Below are 21,480 nucleotides of genomic sequence, written 5' to 3' on the forward strand. Positions count from 1 at the left end.
GAAATCGCTGAAGTAGCGGTTTAGTCAGCACGGACCGTCTTACATGGCACGGTCGATACTAATATAGATAATTTTTACAATTTTTATTGTTGAATTTTTTTTATTTCCTTTCTCTTTTTTATTTTTTCCTTATTTCCCTCTGTTGGTTGCCAGGCCTCGGCACCAAAGCAAGGTGCGAAAAAAAAATAAAACAAAATTGTAAAAATCGTCCATGTTAGCGTCGGTCGTGCCATGTAAGATGGCTGACGTCCACGTCAGCGATTTCCTGCTAAAATTGGCCGGAATGACTATATTGTCAAATCACTAAAATGTTTACGACTAAATTGAAAAGTTTAAAATTGAATTAGCTGCCGTACAATAGGTTTAAGACTTTTTGGACAATTTTCTCGACAATTAACGGGTTAATGAATGTGGTATGAAATCTCAGAACGAAGTATACTCTAGGCATGAACGAAGAGGAAAATTTCCTTGCAAATACTAAAACCAACAGAGATAACTCTCCTCTTACCGTTGGTTCTCTAATTGCAGAAATTATATTACATGAGCGTAGTATATATACCAAACTGAAAATATGGACCATTGAAAATGATAGGTCCCATGTGAGTTTTACATGCAGTCCATAAAATTTTGCAATCCTGATTTAGTTTAGTGTATTAAGTGCATTGAATAATTTCTCCTTTAATCAACCATTTTACGTGATCACTTTTTGTTTTTGCAAAAATGAAAAGGAAGCTTGGCACATTTTGTGCGGTTACGTGAACTGTCGAGCTGCTTCCAACAAAGGATTTCCATGAATTAAGCAACTATAGTTTAAGAAGTCAAGAAGGACTGAGGGCCAATCTCAAGTTTTGGTGCGCATACAAAAGAGCCATCCTACGGTAAGTAGTGAATTACAGGACATTTTCAAAGGGACGACACTCGAAATGTCTCTGTTCAGACAAGGATGTTTGTCTATGGAACCATTCCGCACCAGCTTCGGCATAATCAACCTGAAACTAGTCCCTTAGCGGCCTGCTTTATCCAGCGAAGTCCAAAAATCTAATTCCCAGGAACTCGGACAATGACACATAGCAATAGAGCCCTCCTCTGTATCTGCTTTGTCAAGAGGCATGTCGTTTCCAATTTTGTTATGCCGCTTTCTTTTTTCTTTTCAAATTCATGTGTACTTTGAGCTTCGACAAATCAAGCAGGATTCTCTTTTTACACCCTCATCAGCCTATGGCCCAAAGCTTAAGGTCTAGTAGGTAATTAGCTGATATCACTCGACTAATATAGTGCCCCTAAGATCAAGGACCTCAGTAGGCAAAACTCCGGTAATCAAGGAACCGCAAAGGTTTTAGTCCAATCCAATTGAACTCCAAAAATCTTGCTCGCACCTTAGGAAGGAGATATCTTGTGCTACATTTCTCATCGTTATGCTGTGATTAACTTGCTTTTGGCATTTCTCTATTATCTCTGTGCCAGCTCTCTTAATGATTTAGGTAGTGACCGTACATTTAGTAGTCGGAAAATCTGATTCATATACCAAATCACGCAACGGCCACGGGAGGCCACATCTAAAGAACTTGAAATGAAGTATTAGGCCAAAGGGAAGCTGAAGATATTTGAAAACTAGATATTTTGGTGTTCATAGCCAACAATGCTTGACAATACCCCGGCCAACAGATGATCTCAGCACTGGTAAAAAAAGTTGTAGTTACCTTTATCAAAATGATAGCAGTAAATGGAAAACATACTAATGTACATTGCCCCTTGATAGCAGAAGAAAACGTATGGCAGTGAGTTGCTTGAACATCCACCATCGATCCTTCGATGGCCTCTTCCACTACAAGCTCCTAGAAGAAAATTCGAATGGCTCTTCCACTACAACCTCCTAAATGGAAAACATGCTAATGTATCTTGCATCATGATAGCAGAACAAAAAGTATAGCAGTGAATTGCTTGAACATCCACCATCGATCCTTCGATGGCCTCTTCCACTACAAGCTCCTAGAAGAAAATTCGAATGGCACTTCCACTACAACCTCCTAAATGGAAAACATGCTAATGTACATTGCATCATGATAGCAGAACAGAAAGTATAGCAGTGAATTGCTTGAACATCTGCCATCGATCCTTCATTGGCCTCTTCCACTACACTACGACCTCCTAGAAGAAAATTCGAATGGCTCTTTGACTAGCATTGTGGGGTGCAAAAATGCAGATACCATGTAATTAGTCTCTTCTGCCGTTAGCAGTGAATTACTTGAAACATAGGTACCGATAACAGTCATTAGAAATGCTCTTTGGCTAGCATTGTGGAATGCGCTAATGCCAATACCACCCAATCATTTTCTTCGACCATTACTTTTGTCAAATTCGCAAACATCGGCACGGGAAGGACAAAGATTATCTTCGCTCAGGTCACGTCATCTATGACAGCGTTATGCAGGGTCACAGATAGTGCCTGTTAGTAAATCTTGACAGATTTTCGAGGAGCTTTTGCCAAGTTGATTTTGAAGATCAACAGCCCAAATACCGTCTATTTCCAGCTCAATTGTTTCTTCATTTTTTCTTCTTTTATTTCTTTAGTTTTTTGCATTCTTTAGTTATTTGAGCAACTTTAGCTGAACCATTAATCTACCAAAAACGGAAAAAGAAAGAGTGCCTTGCCGTAATGTCCAAAAAATGATAACAATTACAACAACTGACTCTGAAGTACTGGATCATCTGGAGAATTAGATCATCTTCTTCTTTAACTGTTTAAAAATGACTTCCTACGGCATTAACAAAAAAGAGTGACCTATGGCATAAAATTTATTAGTTGAACATACTGATACCTTGAGCTTGCCCATCATATTGCGCACTTTCGAGAAAAGTATCATATGCATCGGAAATCGACGTGGCACACAATTGGATTTTCACAAAATGGAATTAATTACCTCGAACAATCGACAATAAATTTCCCCTGTGGTGGACCTGGAAGAGGAGGGACATGTCCTCAAAGCAGAGTAAACTCCATTACTTACGAAATTTCACAAGATTCCCGAACTCGATCACATTGTGAATTCATTCATCTCGCCATCGCTTTAATCAGACACATTTTGTTTACAGAATTGAGCACGAACACTTGGAAACATCCGAAGATGTGGTTCGTGGAGGAGACTGAAAGTCATTCAAACCTGCAAGATAGTTTGTGCTATCGAGGTAAGCTAATCGATGAAATCATATCCAAGCTAATAGCAGCAAAGCATCCAAAGATGCAGTTCAATCGCTGTTAATTTTGAATATTGGTAAGCTAACAGATGTTAGTTTGTGTATCCGGATGACAGTATATTCATTCTAACAGCAGTGACTTACCTCTAGAGTCGAGCTCAGTGCCAGGTTCTGGAGACCCTATGATAGTCAATGACGAGCTCTGAGACCTATAGCTGCTGATCTCCATCAATGATTCTTCTTCATTTGTTTCCATTACATCTTCCTAGTACAAGAGTACAAGCAAAAGTGGATCAGTCTTCTCCAAGTATTTTAGCATAAGAAAATTCAAATATCATCTAACCCATCCACTTTGAAGTCCGAACACTACAATGCTTCAATTAGTATTTAAGTTACAATACCTATTTTAATTATTTATGGATTATGTAGAAAATTCAATGAATTGCTCATAATTAATTTGTTGATAAATAGTATAAAGAGGAGCACTTAATAGTAGAATACGATTGTTTGATATTTTACTAGTCATATTGCCCATTCGTTTCATTTTTATTGGCAAGTAGGACACGTGTATGCATGGGTTTTAAATAAAGATTTTTCTTTTATACTCAAGAGTTATTACTTAACCTAGTAATAAATTTAGGATCGGATCGATTCCCTTTATTTGACGAGTGCTAATTTTTTTTTAATCTAACTTAACCTTCTTGATCTAAAGGTTTTATAACATTAACTTACATCATTTTCTTCATATATAAGTGGATTATATACCTTGGTTACCCATCATTGTGAAAACCGATTATGCAAACAACTGCTAGTATATCTAGCATAATCTATAGAGTTATTAGCTTTTAACAATTATCCATAAAAAATAACTTGTTGAATTCAACATGATTATCCAACGGTTTAGCGGTATAATGATTATGTATCTATTATATACGTACATATTTTACCCACATTTTATTGGCTACTTTGTATTTTACTCTAATCAGATTCAGCTATCAGGAAAAGAAAACAGTATGTTTACCTGCTTTTTTAGATAAATAGATATCATGAATTATATGTTTTCTATATGCATTCTTTTTCTTTCAAGAATTCTTTCGGTTTCATAGAAAACTAGAATAAATCATTTGATACCGGAATATCAAGCAATATGTAAAATTTGGACGAATGATAGAATTGGACTATTTCACATGCTTGCCTTCTAAAAGTGAATGCCAAACCAAACAGTTAGTCTGATAGGCATAGGACGATAAGTAAAACATAGTTGACAAATGGGTATTGCATCTAAGCTAAGTCTGTTTTTGGTATACCCTTTTTACTGTTTTTCCTTTCTCGTGGCTCATCCAATTTATAACACCTCAAATCTTTCAAAATACATAAATCATATATTTGTTTCTATATCTTTTTTTTTCATTTTAAAATATAAAGGGGAAGGGGGTATTTGTTTAAGAGAAATCTATTCGAACAACCAAGAGCAGTTGAGCTTCTACTTTCGTGCCGTCGTGCGAGATTTTTATCTTTGGTTGGTGAAATATTGATATGATCATTTTCATGTGTCCATAAATGATCCGTACTAAGGCAATTGCCAGTTTAAGAAATAATTTACTTACTAACCATTGGGTGGTTGACACGTGAAAGACCTAGTAATCATCTCGGGTGTTTACCTTCTAGACTATATCCACTAGGGGCGTCTATACATCTAGATTAACAAGGCAACTCCTCGTAGACAGAAATACTGTAATTGAAATTTAGTTTGACTCGAGTGATATTTTAGAATCTCGTCTTCTATCTTAGATTCATTTCCCCACTTATGGGTCATTTCTCCATATGTGGATTCCCACGTAATTGAAAGAAAATTTTGCGTTAGTTTGGTTTTAGGGAACATTTATTATTTTCGTTTTACCACAAAATTCTCAAAAGACTATAATTAATTTTCTAAAAACGGCATTTATGTCATTTTGCAATAGTTGAGCTCTTCAATATCTGAGACTATACCGAGTTCACTCAAGGTGAAATTTTCATCCAACACACTCGAGAAAAAGAAGTATTCTCACTTCGCCGACATAAGAGAAGTTCATGCACGAGAGAAGAGAGGTGTGACACGTGCCAAGAGAGCCACCCTTGTCAACTGCGACGCACCCTCTTGAAAGGAAGTAGATGAGTATTGAGAATGTTAAAGAGAGAAACAACCACACGTCTCTGTCTATTTATTCTGTTTATATACTTACCGCGCACACAAATGAATTAATACATGCAAAAGAAGGAGATAGAGAGAGACATAGAAATCATACGGAACAAGGGAAATAAAAGTCATGCCTACTACATGCGTTTTCGAAAAATAAAAATTTGAAAAATAAGTGAAGGGTTAGAAGGAAGGCGCACCTCATTAAATGTCTTCCTCGTCCTGTCAAGAATCATCTCTCTGTAATCCCCGTAACTGATAAGGTCGCCATTAGTATCTGGTAATTCCGCGCAAGCCCTTACATTTATCTTGCATTCATTTGGTATCCTTAAGTTGGATACATTAGCAAACCTTTCCGACCATTCACACGTGTCAAAATTCAAGTGATGCAAAAGCTCCGTTTCTTCAGGGCCCACAACAACCCGTAGCCCATCGCAGTTGTTGATCCATAAAGCCTTCAGCTTCTTCAAGTTTGATAAACCACAGAACCCGCCTAGGGAATCGCAGCGTGCAACCCGAAGCATCTCCAATGATTCCATCGAACTGAGAAATCGAATTTCAAGTAGCTTTGGGCAATCAAATACTCCCATTACACAGAGCTTCCTCAAGCTTGATGAAATAATTGACAATCCCTCGAGAAATTCGCATTTTATCACGGTCAAATCTCTCAATAGCTCAAGCCCATCGAGTAGAATTTCCCTCAGTGGAGAGCAATAAAGACCCAGTTTGGATAAAAATTTCAAGTTGGAAAATTGTGGTCCAACAACTATCAAGTCGAAATTGTTTATGCAAGAACAAGTGAGTTCTCTAAGCTGAAATTGGCAACCCAACTCCGTTAATGGCACAGGAACATCTGAAAGGCCCCAGCTCAATTTCTTCAACTTAGATAACTTTCCAACCCATTGTAATTGAAGAGTTTGCATTGGGTTTGATGCCTGAGCAAGTGCTTGTCCAAAGCCGTTAGACAGACCCAATTCCACTAGATTTGTGAGGTAACTGAGGTCCGGAACTAACTGCAACGATGTCGATTGAACATATAGAAAGTTCAAACTCGAGGGAAGTTTTGGCAACTCCTGAAGCTCATTACAATTTGTTAAATCTAGTGTTTGGAGTCGCATGAGGGAATTGACTACTGTCGGCACTGCATGAACACGAGTATATGATAAGTCTGGGATATTTAGAGACGATAGTTTGCCAATTTCAATCTTAAGCTTGCTTGCAAGTTGTTCACAATTGTGGGCAGCGAGCTCCTCCGACCTCTCTAGCATTCCAATACTAGCAGGTAACCTCTTTATCGGAGTCCTAGCTAACCTCATCACCCTCAATTGCTTGAGATTTTTTATCGAATCAGGTAACTCAACAATGTTTGTCCCTGAGAGTTCCAACTTCTGTAACGATTTTAGGTTGCCTATTGATTCTGGAAGCTTCACCAAACTTCCACATCCATAGAGTGAAAGGAACTCGAGTTGTGTGAGCTCTCCAATAGAAATTGGAAGTTCCACAATTGGCGTGCCTGATAGATGAAGTAATGATAGATGTTTTGCATTGCCAATAGAATCAGGTAACTCAACAATGTTTGTCCCTGAGAGTTTCAACTTCTGTAACGATTTCAGGTTGCCTATTGATTCTGGAAGCTTCCTTAAACTTCCACATCCCTGGAGTGAAAGGAGCTCGAGTTGCGTGAGCTCTCCAATAGAAATTGGAAGTTCCACAATTGGCGTGCCTGATAGATGAAGTAATGATAGGTGTTTTGCATTGCCAATAGAATCAGGTAACTCAACAATGTTTGTCCCTGAGAGTTTCAACTTCTGTAACGATTTCAGGTTGCCTATTGATTCTGGAAGCTTCCTTAAACTTCCACATCCCTGGAGTGAAAGGAGCTCGAGTTGCGTGAGCTCTCCAATAGAAATTGGAAGTTCCACAATTGGCGTGCCTGATAGATGAAGTAATGACAGGTGTTTTGCATTGCCAATAGAATCAGGTAACTCAACAATGTTTGTCCCTGAGAGTTCCAACTTCTGTAATGATGTCAGGTTGCCTATTGATTCTGGAAGCTTCACCAAACTTCCACATCCATGGAGTGAAAGGAACTCGAGTTGCGTGAGCTCTCCAATAGAAATTGGAAGTTCCACAATTGGCGTGCCTGATAGATGAAGTAATGATAGGTGTTTTGCATTGCCAATAGAATCAGGTAACTCAACAATGTTTGTCCCTGAGAGTTTCAACTTCTGTAACGATTTCAGGTTGCCTATTGATTCTGGAAGCTTCCTTAAACTTCCACATCCCTGGAGTGAAAGGAGCTCGAGTTGCGTGAGCTCTCCAATAGAAATTGGAAGTTCCACAATTGGCGTGCCTGATAGATGAAGTAATGATAGGTGTTTTGCATTGCCAATAGAATCAGGTAACTCAACAATGTTTGTCCCTGAAAGTTCCAACTTCTGTAACGATCTCAAATTGCCTATTGATTCTGGAAGCTTCCTCAAACTTCCACATCCCTGGAGTGAAAGGAACTTGAGTTGCATGAGCTCTCCAATAGAAATTGGAAGTTCCACAATTGGCGTGCCTGATAGATGAAGTAATGACAAGTGTTTTGCATTCCCAATAGAGTCAGGTAACTCAACAATGTTTGTCCCTGAGAGTTCCAACTTCTGTAATGATGTCAGGTTGCCTATTGATTCTGGAAGCTTCACCAAACTTCCACATCCATGGAGTGAAAGGAACTCGAGTTGCGTGAGCTCTCCAATAGAAATTGGAAGTTCCACAATTGGCGTGCCTGATAGATGAAGTAATGATAGGTGTTTTGCATTGCCAATAGAATGAGGTAACTCAACAATATTTGTCCCCAAGAGTTCCAACTTCTGTAACGATTTTAGGTTGCCTATTGATTCTGGAAGCTTCCTTAAACTTCCACATCCCTGGAGTGAAAGGAACTCGAGTTGCGTGAGCTCTCCAATAGAAATTGGAAGTTCCACAATTGGCGTGCCTGATAGACAAAGTAATGATAGGTGTTTTGCATTGCCAATAGAATCAGGTAACTCAACAATGTTTGTCCCTGAGAGTTCCAACTTCTGTAACGATCTCATGTTGCCTATTGATTCTGGAAGCTTCACCAAACTTCCACATCGATGGAGTGAAAGGATCTCGAGTTGCGTGAGCTCTCCAATAGAAATTGGAAGTTCCACAATTGGCGTGCCTGATAGACAAAGTAATGATAGGTGTTTTGCATTGCCAATAGAATCAGGTAACTCAACAATGTTTGTCCTTGAGAGTTTCAACTTCTGTAACGATTTTAGGTTGCCTATTGATTCTGGAAGCTTCACCAAACTTCCACATCGATGGAGTGAAAGGAACTCGAGTTGCATGAGCTCTCCAATAGAAATTGGAAGTTCCACAATTGGCGTGCCTGATAGACAAAGTAATGATAGGTGTTTTGCATTGCCAATAGAATCAGGTAACTCAACAATGTTTGTCCCTGAGAGTTCCAACTTTTGTAACGATTTCAGGTTGCCTATTGATTCTGGAAGCTTCCTTAAACTTCCACAACCCTGGAGTGAAAGGAACTCAAGTTGCGTGAGCTCTCCAATAGAAATTGGAAGTTCCACAATTGGCGTGCCTGATAGACAAAGTAATGATAGGTGTTTTGCATTGCCAATAGAATTAGGTAAGTCAACAATGTTTGTCCCTGAGAGTTCCAACTTCTGTAACGATTTCAGGTTGCCTATTGATTCTGGAAGCTTCCTTAAACTTCCACATCCCTGGAATGAAAGGAACTCGAGTTGCGTGAGCTCTCCAATAGAAATGGGAAGTTCCACAATTGGCGTGCCTGATAGACAAAGTAATGATAGGTGTTTTGCATTGCCAATAGAATCAGGTAACTCAACAATGTTTGTCCTCGAGAGTTCCAACTTCTGTAACGATTTCAGGTTGCCTATTGATTCTGGAAGCTTCCTTAAACTTCCACATCCCTGGAGTGAAAGGAACTCGAGTTGCGTGAGCTCTCCAATAGAAATTGGAAGTTCCACAATTGGCGTGCCTGATAGATGAAGTAATGACAGGTGTTTTGCATTGCCAATAGAATTGGGTAAATTTATAATTTTTGAGAATGGTAGATCCAACTTAGACAGTGATGCTAATTTCCCAATAGAGTATGGAAGTTTCTTCATTTGGCAACAGTTTTTCATACAAAATTGCTTTAGATTCGCTAGTTCTCCAATCTCTTCAGGCAAAGTTAGAAGACTCTTACACCAAATAATGTCCAAGTGAGTAAGACCTTTTAGCTTCCCAATAGAGGAGTCAACTTCATGCAACTTTTGACAATTATCAAGAGACAGTCTCTCCAAACTCAAGCATCCAGAAAAGTCTGGAGTCCGTTTCAGTCCATTACATCTTATGAGAGAAAGAACTTTTAATTTGTTTGCCACCTGTAAAATTCACTGAAACATTATAAAAAAGAATCAAAGAGAGAATACTATGTTGAGAGAACAAAAGTATGAATTAGCACCTTCAAAATGTTCCATCCACCCCAGTTTTCGGTGTTTTCATTGCTCGAAAGTTTGAAAACTACTAGATTCTTCAAGTCCAAATTGGCCATTCTACAATCTAGAGGAGGAACACACCAAAAAAGCCATCTTAGCTCCAGGAGATAATTGTTGACGTCTCCAACAAAAGTCCCTGCTCTTAACTTGAGGAATTTCATATTAGGCATCCTCTCAAGTTCTTCATCGACAATGTCGATTGGATCTAAAAAACGTCCAACTAGATTGAGTGCTTGCACTTTATACTTTCTCTGCCAATAGAAACCATCGATGAGTACGAGCTTGCACACGTTAAACTTGTCATTCAGAATTGTCAAAAGGGAACTTTTGAATGGGAAATAGGAAAATAATTGTACGATTGTTAATGTTTGTATCCTACTTTTACTTTACCTCTTTCGATCTTACTACTTTCAGAGCTTCTTTGCCATTCCACAACCTACTGCGCCTTGTCAGATTCCTGTTACAGTCTTGGCAAACAATGTCCCTTCCAAAGTCTCTCAACTGATCATGCATCCATATGGTATCAGCATGAACAATTTTAATCAGACACAAATCAGTAAGTTTTTTCAATGAGCTATGTGGGTATAGATCACAAGCATCCCAGAAATAGGTTGCCCATGATTTCTCTTCACCTATGAAGAAGCATGCAATATCAAGAAAAATTTCTTTTTCCACATCTCGTAATTCATCGAAACTTATTTTCAACTTGTCCCAAACTTCATCATGAGGTACATTCTTCAACCTTTTTAGCATTTCTTTCCATATTTCCTCATTTTGGTGACGAAGACAGGAACCTATGACTTCAAGAGCCAATGGGAGTCCCCCGGTCGTAGATACAACTTCTCGAGAGAGAATCTGATGAGTATCGGGAGGAGAGACACTATTAAAGGCATGCAAACTGAAAAGCTCTAGCGCTTTACTAGGATCCATTTGCTTTACTTCATAAGCTAAGATTCCCTCCTCTTCATTCAGAATCCGTTTATCCCTTGTTGTAATTATAATCCTACTCCCAGAACCAAAAGTGTCAGGCCCCCCCACTAGTTTCTTAAGCTGTTCTTTCTTGTCTAGATCGTCTAGAACAATAAGAACTTTCTTAGAACCAGCTCTCCTCTTTATGCTAGCTATCCCTTCATCAACGTCGATAAATTTTTCAACAAACCTGGAATCAAAGATGTCGGTTGCCAACTGTTTCTGCAAATCTACTAGGCCATTTTTCTTCGACAATTCTCGGATGTTTCCAAGAAAGCTACATTGGCTATCAAAGCGAGGATATATTTCATTGTAAATACATGAAGCGAGTGTAGTCTTACCGATCCCACCCATTCCATAAATTCCAACGAAACGCACACCTGTGCTGGAGTCAACGTCTAGCAACTCCATTATGGCTTTTACTTGTTGGTCTTCCTTAATAAATTTGCTGTCCAAAGGTCTTCGTTTTACTTTCAGCTTATGCAAAACCTCTTTCACAACGAGTTCAATGACTTCACCATGTCTGTCACAAACCAAACAGTTTTAGTAAAAGAAATAACAATCTCACCACTACTTACGAGCAGATAGCATGTGAGTTGGATCATTATTTCAAGTGTCAGGTAAATTCTATAAAGCCAGAAGAATTTTTATTAAATAGACACCGCAAGATATGATTGCCGTTATGCCGATAAGTTATAATTTCCCCTTGAGAAAGACGATGTTTCTTTGCAGTCCAAATTACAGACATCATTCTAGAATTAGATCAAATTCACTCATATAACTGTCACTAGCCAAAATGGCCATGCTTATGTATGAGAATTGGTAAATTGTCATTGTTTTTTTTTCTTTTTGGGGTGAGAAATGAAATTTCCTACTCATGTACCAAAAAACCAGTTTGTATATGACGCATTGACCAATATACTTCATATCGAATTTTAAACCACTCGAGCTTATTTTCGCTGCCATTTACAAAAGCAATAAGAGAATAGCATTTCGACTGAAGCTTGAAAAGAGTTTCAAGCATTTACTTACGCTTTCCCTTGGACTTCCCATCCCCTGATCTTACCCACTTTTCTCAGAGCCGCTTCCCATCGTTCCCTGCTCTCACCGCCGGGCCTCTGCTCGTGCTTCTCCAAATCTACCACGTACAGTTTTGTCTTGAGCTTGACGTCGGAGGGTGTGACGTCAAAGAAGATGGGTAGGATCTCTGGCTTCCCGGTTGATTCGTTGAGCTCCATCGCATGAGTGAGCTCGCGGAGGCACCAAGGGCTCGAAGCGTAGCCTCTAGAGAGGACCAGTATGCAGATTTTGGAGTCGCCAACCGCTCCCAGGAGATTGTCAATCCGATCACCGGCATGAAGATCCTCGCTGTCTCTGTAGGCGATGATCCCCTGGCCAACCATGGTCCGGTAGAGGCAGTCAGTGAAGGTTTTGCGAGTGTCGGGCCCTCTGAAACTCAGGAACACATCGTACTGGCTCGCTGACGCGCTACAACCACCGGATGCTGCCATGTTTTTGGACGTTCCTGGATCGGCCTCCAATGCTTAAATTAAAAAAGAGACGACCCTCAGAAGACGTTAGTCCCTGTCAAGATCGAAAAATATTCCCAAATACAATTTTTTTTACAGGCAAGTTAATTTATTTCTTCAAAACTAAGCTGGGGAGCCAAACCCATCAGCAAACCATTCCTGGTAGCTGGGTAGTGGGTACAACAGATATCACTAGCAAACTACTCAAGCAACAACATTAGCTCAACAAGAACATGAAATAGTAACTGCCCTCCAAGACAGTTACAGGACTAGTTACTAAAGGCCAAGCACACCAATTCACGCTTGGCTAAACTGAGCCTGCCAGTTAGAACTGTAAGGCCAATCCCAAATCAGAATCAACTTTTAGCTGCATCAGCTTGTGCCCTTCAATGCTAAGTCTTACTGCAAACATAAGAAACTTCGTCACAACATCAACAGGACGCGTAATAATTGAGAAAAAGATAAAGAGAAAAAGGGGAGAGTTTAGTCAAAAGGAGGGGAACATACGGGACAAGGAAGAAGAAAATGAGGGCATAAGAAAACAAAGGAAAGAAAGAGAATCATAAAGCAAGAGAGGAAAAGGGAAGAAGAAAATAGAGTGAGCGGAGCAATTGAGGGAGAGAGAGAGGAAGATGCATGGGCGCTTTCTCTGTATCAACCGTGTATGGAACCGACCCCAAAAGGAAAAGAAAAAGGTGGAGTTCTCCTTTTAGCCACGCGGAGGAAGAGGAAGACACGGTGACCTTTTTTCTTTGTGCGAAGAGCTTACATCCTCCATTTTCTTTGTGGACTTTGCTTCGAATCTTCAAGTTCTGGCTAGCATGTTTATTTTTCCGAGTAACTTGAGTTCTTTCTTCAAAAAGTCCTGGATCTATTGCATGCCTGCATGGACCGCTAGAGAAAATACAACAGCGAAAACAAACCCATCCGCATATGTATAAGTACATCATAACAGAGTAGTCGTAAGCATTGTGTCTAAACATGATGACACAGAGACTTCTAAATGGCTCGAAAAACCTACTTCTAATTGCAAAGATTGGCTTTTATTGCATTCTCCATTAATAAATTTAAAAAAAAAAAAAAACGTTGCCACATAAGCATTTCTTTATGGAGACCGTTGTTAACCCATCTGCATCATATGGTCAATAGTGCATTAACAACAAATCCCTAGTTAATCCAACCTGTGACCTTTATACTTAGATGTATTCGCAGTCTTTTAAGTTAATCTAATTAGTCAATAATCATATCCCTTTGATGTAAATACAGCCTTTAATGTGTATTATAACCGCTAATTAATTTCCCTTAAACACATATTTTCGTACCCATCCCTCCCATTTAATGCTCTGTAACCGCAATGGGACTACATGTAGACTCCTTGCTTAGTTGCTTGTCGTGTTGATTTATACTTGATTGTATTTCGTTACTTGATTTTTGTTCATTTCCATTCATAATAAGCTTATTCTAATTATTTTTTTTAGATATACAGTTTCGTTCTTATTTTATGTTATTCTCGCGCAACTTGTGGATTGGTGTCTAGTTACGTAATTAAAGTAAAGTACCTTTGGCTAAAGTTCAATTCGTTAAGATATTTATATCATTAGTGAGACAAAAGGGTTGTAGCACGAGAAATTAGCATGCTCAAATGTGGGGCCCACTCGGTGTCCCTCTTTTTTTTATTTGCTCCTACTTTTTCTTCCACTTTCCTCCTCCTTGGTCCGCCAGCGCACAGTCCATTTGATACCCACCAGAAGATAATCTTGAGTTGATTGCAACTATTGTATTCTCAGGGGAACAGGTGGAAGCACTAGAAAGTAGGCTGGCATTAAACATAAAAAATCAACGCACTCATCTCAAAAATAAACTAAAACGAACAGGGTATCTTAGTTTCATTAATTATTCCTCATAAAGAAACTTATGATTCGGAAAATTTCCTTTACGTGATATGATCAGATCCGATCTGCGCCGAAAGGAAAAAGATTACGACTTACCACTAGACTTGCTTTGATGACTAGATTAGGTTCCTTTTTCGAGTCAAATGACTTTAGTAGTTTAATATCGTCCTTCCTGTGACATTCTTCTAAGACTTCGGTGTATTTTTGTTAACAAATAAATATGCTTACACTAGATTGCAGATCTAAATTAAGTGATACTAACCAAATTGAGAGTCTTAATTAAGGTTAATATCACGAAAAACCTCAAATCGGTATATCTGTGATAAATTTACTCCAAACTAATTTTTTGACCATAGAAAATTCCTAAACCGGTACACTTGTGACAGATTTACTCTAAACTAATTTTTTTATCTCTAAAAACCCTCAAACTGGTACATTTGTGATAAATTTACCCTCCATTAAATTGGATTAAGATCACAAAAAATCACAAAATAGTACGCCTATGACAGACGGAAGGTAAAACCCCAAACTGATATAACCGTTAACTATCATGTGTCATGTAATTCAGAAATTTGACAGTAAAATTTAACGGAAACTAACAGAGTATAAAATTATTATAGGTGTACTAGTTTGGAAATTTTCGTGATTAAAAAATTAAATTTTTATCATAAATATATTAATTTGAGATTTTTCGTGATATTAACCTTAGGCTAAAAATCTAACAATATTAATCACTTTCTATGATTGCAATGCCGGTTGGTCGGCCTCTTGTGATTGGAATGTGACAGCATAATGACGTGACCGCTCACTCTCGGTTCCAAGATCGAAGATTGACGCCTTAATTGGTAATAAACACAAATTCCAACAATGAAAGAGGTGAATCCTTCAGGATTCGGAGCGCTGAACTTAGTCAAATCGAGGGTCCGCTCCTGCTTCGTCATTTGGATTTGTCTGCTCCTTTACAATCTTCGATTGAATATGTCTTTTGCTTCTATAGGAGGGTGGAAAGCAGGAGAGTTGCTGGTTCTCTACACGAGGACCATAGTCATTTAGATTGTCTATTCACTTATAATCTTTAGTTCTTCGCTTGCAATCTCGTGTCGAATCATCTCCAATCGAAAGGAAGGCGTTTCTAGGGGCAATAGTCTTTGTATGAAAGGGGACACCTGCGCAAATATACATCCCACCCATCAACTCATGGGATTAAGATTGATCCGTGCAAGTTGAGGACTTATTGTGCGTTCAGTGGTGGGCTAGTCCCATTTTAGAAGTAGCAGAGCTCGAAATGGCTATGCCATGGTATCTTTCTATGATCGTGTCTTATTCGTTGCAAATGTTCCAGTTAACGCTTGCATCATCTGGATCATTGCAGCTTGTATTCAATTATCAATTTCGAGGTACAAATTCATGTTGGTTCATGTTATTTGTTGCAATGACTCTTTATAGACAAGCATAACTATTTCTTATAACATAATCCTTATTGTTCATGCTAAAAGTTGATCATATCAATTCCTGTCGTAAGTTACAACTCTCATCCAAGGCGTGGTACAATATGGGAGCATTGCAAAGTTAAGGCTAGATAAGGCAACGTCGATGCGTTTCACGTTGAATAATATCGGCTCGCATTTGTCTTGATCACCAGAAAACCGGATGATGGAGTAGCAGTTCTAAGTCCTAACGGGAAATCTGTCTAACATTGCCATAATTTTGCGGATGTCATTGTCATTTTCATGTTCTCTTCTCTTAGTGATATCACTTGCACACACATATCTCGTGGCCGTCACCAAATCCACGGGAAAAGTACCCAGAAAGTCATATTGTATTGGTACCCCTTCCATCCTAAACCTTTCAATTATACCATTTTAATTCTAAACATTTTCACATTGGTACTAATTCAATCTATCTGGCCAATTTAAGCCGGAAATCACTAACATAGACTCCGGTGGTCCTACGTGGCAAGACCGGCGCGGACATGGACATTTTAAAATAATTTTTTGAAATTTATTATTATTTTTTTTTATTTTCCCTTTTCTTTTTTTCCTCTTTTTTTTTCCTTTCCTTTTTTTTTCTTTTCTTCCTCTTCCCTCCGCTGGTCGCCAACCTCCACGGTGACCGGCGGAGGCTGCCGACGGCCAGTAAGGGCGAGGGTCGGGATGCCCTTGCCGGCCACAGGGAGGCCGACCCTTGGCGAGGGCTGGACGAGGCCACCCATCACCAGATCTGGCAAGGGGTCCCTCGCCCAACCCATGCCCTCGCCGGCCTTGTCGTCACCAGAAGCCGACAAGGCCCCTCAACAGATCCAATGGGGGTTGGGCGAGGGCGTCCTGGCCTTCACCACGCCCTTGCCAGAGGCTGGCGAGGGCTGGGGGAGGGTCCCCTCGCTGGATCTGGTGAGAGGAGGCATCATCTAGCCCTCGCCAATGGCAGGCGAGGGCCAGCCTCCCCTATGGCCAGCGAGGGCATCTCGGCCCTCGTCGGCCGCCATCGGCCTCTGCCGGTCATCGTGGAGGCTGGCAACCGGCGGAGGGAAGACGAATGAAAGAAAAAAAAAAGGAAAGAAAAAAAGAAAAAGAAAGAAAAGAGAAGAAAAAAAGAAAAGGGAAAATAAAATTGTAAGGACCTCGGTCCCACCACGCTTCCGCTGCGCCACTCCTTGTGTAATATTGTCCGCTTTGGACACTAAGTCCTCACGGTTTTAAAACGCGTTTTAAAACCGTGAGGACTTAGTGTCCAAAGGGGACAATATTACACAAGGAGTGGTGCAGCGAAAGCGTGGTGGGGCCGAGGTCCTTACAAATGGGTAACGACCCGGTCCGACGAAGGCAGGGAGTGATCACCGGAGCCAGAGAGGGCTCGGACAAGGAGCGGCTCCTGGCAGATTTCGCGGATGGCGAGGGGATTGCATTGCTCTTGTCCCACATTGCTTAGGGAGTGAGATCTTGGTGAGTTTATAAGGCTTGGCCCCTAACCCTTGTGTAACGCGTTTTAAAACCGTAAGGACTTAGTATCCAAAGCGGACAATATTACACAAGGAGTGGCGCAGCGGAAGCGTGGTGGGACCGAGGTCCTTACAAAAATAATAAATAATTTGAAAAATTATTTAAAAATGTCCACGTCAGCGATTTCGGGCTTAAATTAGCCGGATGGACTGAATTGGTACCAATATGAAAATGTTTATGATTAAATTGGTGCAATTGAAAAATTTATGACTGAATTGGTACCAATGCAATATGTTTAGAACTTTTTTGGTACTTTTCTCCTAAATCCACACAAGACGCCTGCCAAAAGAGCCCATCCTCTCCCATTCCAGTCACTTGCATAAACTTTGAACCATGATCGGATAAAACTAAAATAGGATAATAACATAAATAATCCATAAACTTTGGTCCAATGTATAATATGATTCCTGAACTTTTAATTTATTCAATGTGATACCTAGATTTTTTATTGTTCAATGGGGTCCCTGACTTTTGATACATGTTCCATGTTGTCCTTCCATTAATTCAAGATCAGGGACAACACTAAATATTTTTGTATAATCCAATGACTAAATTGAACATGTACCAAAATTTTAGAGACTACTTTGAACAAATGTAAAGTTCAATGACCACATTGGACATTGGCGATAGTTCAAAGACGGTATTAAATCAATTAAAAGTTCATGGACCACATTACGCATTTGACCGAAGATCAGGAACCATTTGTATCATTTTCCCAACTAAAAATAGGCTGGTAAAGGATGCTAACAGTTCATAAACAGTGTAAATTGGTACATCAATTTATTTTTTTTAATTTGGTGACGGTTTAAATTAAAATAGATGCCTTTAGCATAAAATTAAAAATTTTAAAAAGTCTGATGATTCACTGATGTGTTAAGGGTAGAATTGTAAGTGGAAATGTTTTACATTAGATGTTTTTCCCGATGAATATTATTTGAGGAGGAATCGAATTGATAACTTTTCCAATGACATGAAAAACTTATCCAAACGGCCGCAATTTAGAGAAAATAATAACATGTCCTTAAAAAATATCTTATCTTGTAGATATCTTTTGCAATAGTAAGAACTCTAGAGAATTACATATGGCGATTCATACAAAATGTACCAGTTTTTTATATGATATTATCTTGATTTTCATATAAGATGATTGTTGTAGTAGAGCTTGAATTGCCTATATATGTGTATATATATAAGATCACATACCCTCCATTGTTTCCTCTTTTCTTAAAAAAAATGACTTTTTGACCTTTCACTCTTGTCAAAAGTAGTCTCATTTCCCCAAATTTTCCCTCTCCTTTTGCTAACTCTCCACATTTTAATATCATATGCATCATATCATGTCATTAACCAAGTCTTATCTTGCTATCTTTGTTCTTGTAAAGTTGCTTTCACTTTTTATCTTCCTAATTCCGAAGGAAATAAAGACACAACCCCACCCAATGAGGAAAAAGTTTGAGGACTCTTTGGTTGTGAAACTTAATGAAAAACATGTCAAAATTTAACCCTCTCGCTAATTAGGTCTACTACCAACTCAGCACATTAAACAGCTTGCAATCAAGCACATCTAAACAACACACTAATTCGAGCTTGTCAAGATAAATTTCCCTCGGTCGAGACTGAAAGAGGGCAAAGAGTATAATCACGTTGATACTATCAGAGGAGGTGTTAATAGAAGTGGTCGGGAATATAAATGCCGCAGCGTTGTTAGCGAAACTTAGGCTCTCTATGTAAAGAAGGGTTTTCAATAATTGTCATAAATGTTGAAGACGATATTTCAATTTCAACATGCCGAATGTACTTCCATCAGAGACCACTTAGATGAGTTTAACGAGCTCGTGATGGATTTGAAGAACGTGGGTGAGATCCTAGTTGATAAAAAACGGGGCATGATGTTGTTGGCCTCTCTATTAGAGTCATGAAATCAATGTATTGATTCATTGTTACAAGGGCATTTCTCTAATAAATGGCGGAGGAAGTTGCGAGATGATGGTCTGACACAAAATGTAGCATGGGCACTAGGGATTCAAGACAGAGATCAACATCGGCAGTCTAGTAGTAAAGGTAAAAGAAGATCGAAGTAGCGCCATAGAAAGTCTCACAAGAAGCGACATATGAGAGCCAACATCTCACAGTCTATCCATAGTCCACCTATATATAGGAGAAATAACGATCCCCATGTAGTACGTACTAACATAATAAGCTTATGGCAATGAACATGAGCAGGACTAGCAACGTGGCACTGAGAGATGTAGTAGTTACTTTGAGGTGGTGGCGGAGATGTGGTGGCGCCAGTGGCCGGGGCTGGTAGTAGTAGGGATCTCGCTAGACTGGAGGTCGGGCCGGCGAAAGTTTCAGACACAGTGACCACCAATTTTTGGCCGACAACTATATTAAATCTCACGGGCCTCAAAGCTAGTGCTGAATTGAGTTGACAGAATGTTTTGTCTCGTTCATGGCATGTTTGGTGGTTCCCTAGGCCTATCAGCTCACCCCAAGCCCACGATAGAACAAGACTTTTTGATGTACCAAATTTTCAGGGAAAATTTCAAACAAGGCCCCAAAGCCCCAAAGCATATGAGTTTTCTCAAAAGAGGGTCCGAAATAAACGTTATTTCAAATAAGGGTATAAAGTGATTATTTAGTCTCAAATAAGTACCTAATATTGTATGCTGTCAAATCTTCACCGGCTAATAAGCACATCTTATTCCGGCGACACAACTAGGGGCACAATCGTCCAAAGATATTTCTTTTTTTATCTGTTCACTGTTCATCTTCTTCATGCTTGTGCTTGGAGGAAAGTTGCAGCTCTCGAGTTCACCTCCATCTTCTTCTTCAACAACAATGGTGTCCTCAAGTTCACCAACAAGGCGAGTCGCCTGATGGGCCACGCTTTCTACTACTCCCGTTCCGGTTCAAAAACCCTCAGGGTGGCGATGTCTCCTCCTTCGTCTTCGTCGCAGTCACTGAGTACTCGAATCTTGGCGGCCATGGCCTCACCTTCGCCGTCTCTGCTACCATGGACCTCCGAGCCCTGCCCGGCCAAAATCTGGACCTCCTCAACGCCAGCGATGTCAGTTCTTCAACTACCTCCTCGCTATCGAGCTCGACGCCGTCAGAACTTCAAGTTCTAGATCTGAATCTGAAGAGTGGGAAGGCGATTCAGGCGTGGATTGATTACGAATCGGGATGACATCGGATCTCCCCGTACCTGATTCGACCCATTTTCTGCGTTCCCCTTGTTTTCCTTGCCTCCGTTAAGTGTTTGCCTTCCTCGGAGAACCAATCTGGTTCATGAACTTTAGTGGAGTCTTCGCGTCGATGCTCGCGAGACCTCGGAGCAGTCCCCGCGGCCTCGGGCTCGAAGTCTTCCCATTTTGGTTCGCCGGCGTCGAGGCCTTCCATGAGCTCCCACACATTGATGACTTCAGGGCTTCCTCGCCGCGAGCCGGCGACCCTCCCTTCAATCTTCTGCTCTGTACGGTGATTTCTTGTTGCTGCGGGGGCGTCGGTGGCGAAGGCAACCCTCGCTCGTCGCTGTCCAGCCTGAGCATGCCGTAAGTGCTGGAGGTGAGGGAGACCACATGGACAGGATGGGTCGTGTGGCCGCCATTGATGACCTGACCATGACCATGACGAGGATGATGCTCACAATTTGCTCCCTGAAGAAGATGAACAGTAAAAAAAGAAAAAGAAAAAGAAACAAAAAAAAAAAGAAATGGCTTTGGACAAAAATACCCTTGCTCGTGCCACCGGAATAAGCACATGCTCGCCGACCGGCGAGTCAGACCCCTGTTTGAGATCAAATGATCACTTCATACCCCTATTTGAAACTCAATAATCACTTCAGACCCTTATTTGAGATAACGTTCATTTTGGGTCCTTTTTTGAGAAAATTCATTCACTTTGAGGCCTTATTTGAAATTTTTTCTTATTGTCACTGTCGAGGTGCTACAGTTGTGAAGAATTCATCAAGACCCATTATAAAAGCTACAACATACACTTTCACAATTATAAAAGCTACGCTACACCTTTTTAGACAACATAAATGATTCACCAACTTTTTTGCCCCAATTACATCCTTGGATTTCGATCTTTTTCAGAGAAGGATTTATCCATTGAGAAGACCCACCAATTATTAAATGCACCATTAGGAAAAAAAATATGCTTTACAATGTGACAAAG

At 39.9% G+C, this 21,480-nt stretch overlaps 2 protein-coding genes across 2 annotated transcripts; both read right to left on the reverse strand.

The window, feature by feature from the left end:
* Window positions 1-2,665: 2,665 nt before the first annotated feature.
* LOC115664089 (uncharacterized) lies at window positions 2,666-11,844 on the reverse strand. The gene is made up of 7 exons (XM_056306467.1): window positions 11,801-11,844; window positions 10,300-11,401; window positions 9,876-10,160; window positions 7,549-9,795; window positions 5,575-7,479; window positions 3,340-3,460; window positions 2,666-3,161 (listed from the first exon to the last, which is right to left on the reverse strand). The coding sequence occupies exons 1-7, from the start codon at window positions 11,842-11,844 to the stop codon at window positions 3,088-3,090; spliced, it is 5,778 nt and encodes a 1,925-aa protein (XP_056162442.1). The 3' UTR covers window positions 2,666-3,087.
* Window positions 11,263-12,937, reverse strand: LOC115664088 (disease resistance protein L6-like). The gene is made up of 2 exons (XM_056306531.1): window positions 11,907-12,937; window positions 11,263-11,401 (listed from the first exon to the last, which is right to left on the reverse strand). The coding sequence occupies exon 1, from the start codon at window positions 12,387-12,389 to the stop codon at window positions 11,907-11,909; it is 483 nt and encodes a 160-aa protein (XP_056162506.1). The 5' UTR covers window positions 12,390-12,937; the 3' UTR covers window positions 11,263-11,401.
* Window positions 12,938-21,480: the final 8,543 nt, after the last annotated feature.

Source organism: Syzygium oleosum, unplaced genomic scaffold (assembly GCF_021117445.2).
Source record: "Syzygium oleosum isolate NSW1041296 unplaced genomic scaffold, Sole_v2.1 Sole_v2.44, whole genome shotgun sequence".
In the NCBI taxonomy this organism is placed as follows: domain Eukaryota; kingdom Viridiplantae; phylum Streptophyta; class Magnoliopsida; order Myrtales; family Myrtaceae; genus Syzygium; species Syzygium oleosum.